Raw genomic sequence first — 7,802 nt, 5'->3', positions numbered from 1 at the left:
CCTCAACCTGACCCACACGCAGACACATAGGTACAGTACTACCATAACCTGTTCTGACCCCGACCTGACCCTAACCTCAACCTGACCCACACGCAGACACATAGGTACAGTACCAGCATAACCTGTTCTGACCCCGACCTGACCCTAACCTCAACCTGACCCACACGCAGACACATAGGTACAGTACTACCATAACCTGTTCTGACCCCGACCTGACCCTAACCTGACCCACACATGCAGACACATAGGTACAGTACTACCATAACCTGTTCTGACCCTGACCTGTCCCTAACCTGACCCACACGCAGACACATAGGTACAGTACTACCATAACCTGTTCTGACCCCGACCTGACCCTAACCTCAACCTGACCCACACGCAGACACATAGGTACAGTACTACCATAACCTGTTCTGACCCCGACCTGACCCTAACCTCAAACTGACCCACACGCAGACACATAGGTACAGTACTACCATAACCTGTTCTGACCCCGACCTGACCCTAACCTCAACCTGACCCACACGCAGACACATAGGTACAGTACTACCATAACCTGTTCTGACCCCGACCTGACCCTAACCTCAACCTGACCCACACGCAGACACATAGGTACAGTACTACCATAACCTAACCTGACCCCGACCTGACCCTAACCTCAACCTGACCCACACGCAGACACATAGGTACAGTACTACCATAACCTGTTCTGACCCCCGACCTGACCCTAACCTCAACCTGACCCACACGCAGACACATAGGTACAGTACTACCATAACCTAACCTGACCCTGACCTGACCCTAACCTCAACCTGACCCACACGCAGACACATAGGTACAGTACTACCATAACCTAACCTGACCCCGACCTGACCCTAACCTGACCCACACGCAGACACATAGGTACAGTACTACCATAACCTAACCTGAACTGACCGTAACCTCACCCAGACCCACACGCAGACACATAGGTACAGTACTACCATAACCTAACCTGACCCTGACCCTAACCTGACCCACACGCAGACACATAGGTACAGTACTACCATAACCTGTTCTGACCCCGACCTGACCCTAACCTCAACCTGACCAACACGCAGACACATAGGTACAGTACCACTATAACCTAACCTGACCCTGACCTGACCCTAACCTGACCCACACGCAGACACATAGGTACAGTACTACCATAACCTAACCTGACCCCGACCTGACCCTAACCTCAACCTGACCCCCACGCAGACACATAGGTACAGTACTACCATAACCTGTTCTGACCCCGACCTGACCCTAACCTCAACCTGACCCACACGCAGACACATAGGTACAGTACTACCATAACCTGTTCTGACCCCGACCTGACCCTAACCTCAACCTGACCCACACGCAGACACATAGGTACAGTACTACCATAACCTGTTCTGACCCCGACCTGACCCTAACCTGACCCACACGCAGACACATAGGTACAGTACTACCATAACCTGTTCTGACCCCGACCTGACCCTAACCTGACCCACACGCAGACACATAGGTACAGTACTACCATAACCTAACCTGACCTTGACCTGACCCTAACCTGACCCACACGCAGACACATAGGTACAGTACCACCATAACCTAACCTGACCCTGACCTGACCCTAACCTGACCCACACGCAGACACATAGGTACAGTACTACCATAACCTAACCTGACCCCGACCTGACCCTAACCTCAACCTGACCCACACGCAGACACATAGGTACAGTACTACCATAACCTGTTCTGACCCCGACCTGACCCTAACCTGACCCACACGCAGACACATAGGTACAGTACTACCATAACCTAACCTGACCCCGACCTGACCCTAACCTGACCCACACGCAGACACATAGGTACAGTACTACCATAACCTGTTCTGACCCCGACCTGACCCTAACCTCAACCTGACCCACACGCAGACACATAGGTACAGTACTACCATAACCTAACCTGACCTTGACCTGACCCTAACCTGACCCACATGCAGACACATAGGTACAGTACTACCATAACCTAACCTGACCTTGACCTGACCCTAACCTCAACCTGACCCACACGCAGACACATAGGTACAGTACTACCATAACCTGTTCTGACCCTGACCTGACCCTAACCTCAACCTGACCCACACGCAGACACATAGGTACAGTACTACCATAACCTGTTCTGACCCCGACCTGACCCTAACCTGACCCACACGCAGACACATAGGTACAGTACTACCATAACCTGTTCTGACCCCGACCTGACCCTAACCTGACCCACACGCAGACACATAGGTACAGTAACCTGATCCTGACCTTGACCTGACCCTAACCTGACCCTGACCCCAACCTGACCCCAACCTAACCTGACCCTGACCCTAACCTGACCCTAACCCGACCCTGACCCTAACCTGACCCTAACCTGACCCCAACCTCACCCTAACCCTGACCTGACCCCAACCTGACCCTAACCTGACCCCAACCTGACCCTAACCTGACCATGACCCTGACCCTAACCTGACCCCAACCTGACCCCGACCTGACCATAACCTGACCCCAACCTGACCCTAACCTGACCCCAACCTGACCCTAACCTGACCCTGACCCTAACCTGACCATAACCTGTCTCATGTTCCTCTCCCTCTCTCTCTGGTCTCTCTCAACCTTCCTCTTCCTCTCTCTGCTCTCTCTCTGGTCTCTCTCAACCTTCCTCTTCCTCCCTCTCTCTCTCAACCTTCCTCTTCCTCCCTCTCTCTCTCTGGTCTCTCTCAACCTTCCTCTTCCTCCCTCTCTCTCTCTGGTCTCTCTCAACCTTCCTCTTCCTCCCTCTCTCTCTCAACCTTCCTCTTCCTCCCTCCTTCTCTCTCTCTGGTCTCTCTCAACCTTCCTCTTCCTCTCTCTGCTCTCTCTCTGGTCTCTCTCAACCTTCCTCTTCCTCCCTCTCTCTCTCAACCTTCCTCTTCCTCCCTCTCTCTCTCTGGTCTCTCTCAACCTTCCTCTTCCTCCCTCTCTCTCTCTGGTCTCTCTCTGGTCTCTCTCAACCTTCCTCTTCCTCTCTCTCTCTGGTCTCTCTCACCCTTCCTCTTCCTCTCTCTCAACCTTCCTCTTCCTCCCTCTCTCTCTCTGGTCTCTCTCAACCTTCCTCTTCCTCCCTCTCTCTCTCTGGTCTCTCTCACCCTTCCTCTTCCTCTCTCTCAACCTTCCTCTTCCTCTCCCTCTCTCTCCAGGCCGGGGAGTGAGGTTGTACTACATCGGAGGAGAGGTGTTTGCAGAGTGTCTTAGTGACAGTGCCATCTTTGTCCAGAGTCCCAACTGTAATCAACGCTATGGCTGGCACCCTGCCACTGTCTGCAAGGTCCCTCCAGGTACACACACACACACACACACACACACACACACACACACACACACACACACACACACACACACACACACACACACACACACACACACACACACACACACACACACACGTTAACACGTTTTTATTTCCTGATGAACATGTCTCTTAACTATATTCCATGTGATTTCCACCAGGCTGTAACCTGAAGATATTCAATAACCAGGAGTTTGCAGCTCTGCTGGCCCAGTCAGTGAACCAGGGCTTTGAGGCTGTCTACCAGCTCACCAGGATGTGTACCATACGCATGAGCTTCGTCAAGGGCTGGGGCACTGAGTACAGGTAAAGGTTACCGACACACATACGTACCTTGAGGCTACAATACGTCGAGTTTCCTGGGGAAGCGGTGAAGTGCCGGGGAAGCTGAAGTGCCGGGGAAACTGAAGCGTTAGCCTACAGAAATTGGTTCAGTTATGGCCTAAAAAAAAAAAAATGTTAATATGGGCAGAATATTGTAGCCTGGGCCTATATAACTTTGTTCATATGGGCAGAATATTGTAGCCTGGGCCTATATAAATTGGTTAATAATATGGGCAGAATATTGTAGCCTTTGCCTATATAAATTAGTTCATATGGGCAGAATATTGTGCACTGAACCAAAATATAAATGCAACAATTTTCAAAGATTTTATTGAGTTAAAGTTCATATTAGAAAATCAATAAATTGAAATAAAATTCATTAGGTCCTGATCTATGAATTCCACATGACTGGGAATACAGATGTGTACAGTTGAAGTCGGAAGTTTACATACACCTGTCACACCTGTCAAAAGGAGAGGACCAAGGTGCAGCGTGTGTGTAGTTCCACATTTTATTTACTCTGTGAAACTATGCAATAACATCAAATAACTGAATAGACAAAAACAACAAACCGTGACGCAGAGAAACAAACACTACTCAAAAATAAATCACCCACAAAACCCAGGAAGAAAAACCCCTACTTAAGTATGATCTCCAATTAGAGGCAACGAGGACCAGCTGCCTCTATCTAATTGGAGATCATCCCAAACAAACCAACATAGAAATACAAAAACTAGAACCTAAGAACATAGAAATAGAACACATAGAATAACCCCCCCTCCTTGGTCAGGACGTGACAACACCTGAACCAAATACATTTAAATTCAGTTTTTCACAATTCCTGACATTTAATCCTAGTAAAAATTCCCTGTCTTAGGTCAGTTAGGATCACCACTTTATTTTAAGAATGTGAAATGTCAGAATAATAGTAGAGAGAATGATTTATTTCAGCTTTTATTTCTTTCATCACATTCCCAGTGGGTCAGAAGTTTACATACACTCAATTACTATTTGGTAGAATTGCCTTTAAATTGTTTAACTTGGGTCAAACAGTTTCGGGTAGCCTTCCACGAGCTTCCCATAATAAGTCGGGTGAATTTTGGCCCATTCCTCCTGGTAGAGCTGGTGTAACTGAGTCAGGTTTGTAGGACTATAACATGGACAATATTATTCTGATCAAGGTAGAGCGGCGCATGGCACATAGCAGAAATATCACTGAAATATTCAACTTCCTACACATCACCTTTCTATATTGAAACAGGCCTTTTTATAGGCTGTTGAAGAGCAAATGGATCAGTGTTCAGGCCAGTCATCTAGAACACCGACGTAGGATTCTGCAGTAATGAGCTGGTGTGAACGTCTGTGTTCATCCATTTCAGCCTGTTTTTGGGAGTCGAGCGAGAGTCGACTCCTTCGAGTCAAACAGGAGGAGTCTGAGTCGACTCCTTCGAGTCAAACCGCAGGAGTCTGAGTCGACTCCTTCCAGTCAAACAGGAGGAGTCTGAGTCGACTCCTTCGAGTCAAACAGGAGGAGTCTGAGTCGACTCCTTCGAGTCAAACAGGAGGAGTCTGAGTCGACTCCTTCGAGTCAAACCGCAGGAGTCTGAGTCGACTCCTTCGAGTCAAACCGCAGGAGTCTGAGTCGACTCCTTCGAGTCAAACCGCATGAGTCTGAGTCGACTCCTTCGAGTCAAACCGCAGCGAGTCAAACCGCAGGAGTCTGAGTCGACTCCTTCGAGTCAAACCGCAGGAGTCTGAGTCGACTCCTTCGAGTCAAACCGCGGGAGTCTGAATCGACTCCTTCGAGTCAAACCGCAGGAGTCTGAATCGACTCCAAGAATCCTGGAGTCGTGCACTACTAGAAGGAAAGAGGATACAGACAGGAAGAGTGTGTGTGTGTGTGTGTGTGTGTGTGTGTGTGTGTGTGTGTGTGTGTGGTCACTTTGCATGTGTGTGTACGGCGTGTGCACTCCGGGGCAGCGACAGACTTTGAGAGGAGGGAGAGAGAGAGAGAGAGAGAGAGAGAGAGTTGACTAACGGGGGAGGAATGTAGGAGGGACAGAGGTGATCGTGTTCAGACGGACACGAGCACACGGAAGGGGATTCCCACTGGACTCTCCCTGGCCTCACTGCCCCGAGTCACGTTTCAAACACACAAAACAGACTTAGCAGAACCACACAACACAGTTCCCGTGTGGCTCAGTTGGTAGAGCATGGTGTTTTGCAACGCCAGGTTTGTGGGTTCGATTCCCACGGGGGGACCAGTACGGAGAAGAAGAAAAAAAAAAAAATGTATGAAATGTATCCATTCACTACTGTAAGTCGCTCTGGATAAGAGCGTCTACTAAATGACTGTAAATGTAGGTAGAAAACTTTAACTTAGATTTGAGATGTAGGCTTAAACATCTGTTAAACAGACATGAGATTCCACTTTCTCTCGATAAAAAATCATTTGATTTATGAAATGTTATTGATTCAAGTCGGTGTTGTTGAAATATGTTATTTGTAATGTTTACTAGCTAGTGATAAACCAGGTTTGCTGTGCTGGTTGTTTTATAAACTCCCTCTCCCTCCTCCTCCTCCTCCTCCTCCTCCCCCCCAGGCGACAGACCGTAACCAGCACCCCTTGTTGGATTGAGCTGCACCTCAACGGCCCCCTCCAGTGGCTGGATAAAGTACTGACGCAGATGGGTTCCCCCAGCATCCGCTGCTCTAGTGTCTCCTAAATACACGCAGACAGAACAGTCATTCTGGAGAAAAATACCTTTTCTCTCATGGCTAACTTACTAGGAAGTTTGAAAAGACAGGCTGAGCTCGACTTGACTGACCTGCTCTTTGAAAAGCCGACGTCAAGCAACTTGGATGCAGTGAGCAGTGTTGCAGTAATATCATGTCAAAACTAATGTGGCGATACACAAAGCAACTCAAAGAAGGGCCAGAAGTATACAGAATGGTGTACATTTATCATCTATTATCATATATATGTTATCTTATATATTATCTTATATATTTAATATATTTTCATCTCGTCTATTTTTAGCGTTTTTATCTATTTTCATCTGTTTTCGTAATTGAATGGTGTATTTTAATCCAGATTATGGTCTATTTTAATCCAGATTATGGTCTATTTTAATCCAGATAGTGGTCTATTTTAATCCAGATTATGGTCTATTTTAATCCAGATTATGGTCTATTTTAATCCAGATTATGGTCTATTTTAATCCAGATAATGGTCTATTTTAATCCAGATAGTGGTCTATTTTAATCCAGATAGTGGTCTATTTTAATCCAGATAGTGGTCTATTTTAATCCAGATAGTGGTCTATTTTAATCCAGATAATGGTCTATTTTAATCCAGATAGTGGTCTATTTTAATCCAGATAGTGGTCTATTTTAATCCAGATTATGGTCTATTTTAATACAGATTATGGTCTATTTTAATCCAGATAGTGGTCTATTTTAATCCAGATTATGGTCTATTTCAATCCAGATTATGGTCTATTGTAATACAAATAATGTTTTTTTTTTTTTTAAATACAGATGTTTTTTTTATAATACAAATAATAGTCTATTTCAATACAGATAATGGTCTTAATAAAGATTCTGATCTATTTTAATCTAAAGGTATAAATGCTGGCCGCTCTAGAGGTGTATTTCTGTGAAGATTGTTATTGGTTTGATTATGGTTACTGGGTCTTCTCCCTCTCTCCTCCTAGTACAGGGGTATCATTATGGTTACTGGGTCTTCTCCCTCTCTCCTCCTAGTACAGGGGTATCATTATGGTTACTGGGTCTTCTCCCTCTCTCCTCCTAGTACAGGGGTATCATTATGGTTACTGGGTCTTCTCCCTCTCTCCTCCTAGTACAGGGGTATCATTATGGTTACTGGGTCTTCTCCCCCTCTCTCCTCCTAGTACAGGGGTATCATTATGGTTACTGGGTCTTCTCCCCTCTCTCCTCCTAGTACAGGGGTATCATTATGGTTACTGGGTCTTCTCCCCTCTCTCCTCCTAGTACAGTGGTATCATTATGGTTACTGGGTCTTCTCCCCCTCTCCTCCTAGTACAGGGGTATCATTATGGTTACTGGGT

The 7,802-nt window shown here is 46.8% G+C and overlaps 1 protein-coding gene across 1 annotated transcript in view; it reads left to right on the top strand.

Moving 5' to 3' along the window:
- Positions 1 to 7,543, top strand: part of LOC123731688 (mothers against decapentaplegic homolog 3) — an 11,082-nt gene extending 3,539 nt beyond the window's left edge. The window contains exons 3-5 of the mRNA XM_045711087.1: positions 3,239 to 3,376; positions 3,549 to 3,693; positions 6,314 to 7,543. Coding sequence (XP_045567043.1) covers positions 3,239 to 3,376; positions 3,549 to 3,693; positions 6,314 to 6,437 — 407 coding nt within the window. The 3' untranslated portion in view covers positions 6,438 to 7,543. The remainder of the gene's footprint in view (positions 1 to 3,238; positions 3,377 to 3,548; positions 3,694 to 6,313) is intronic.
- The last annotated feature ends 259 nt before the right edge of the window (positions 7,544 to 7,802 follow it).

Source organism: Salmo salar, unplaced genomic scaffold (assembly GCF_905237065.1).
Source record: "Salmo salar unplaced genomic scaffold, Ssal_v3.1, whole genome shotgun sequence".
NCBI classification, from domain to species: domain Eukaryota; kingdom Metazoa; phylum Chordata; class Actinopteri; order Salmoniformes; family Salmonidae; genus Salmo; species Salmo salar.
This window is presented reverse-complemented; position numbering and strand designations above follow the sequence as displayed.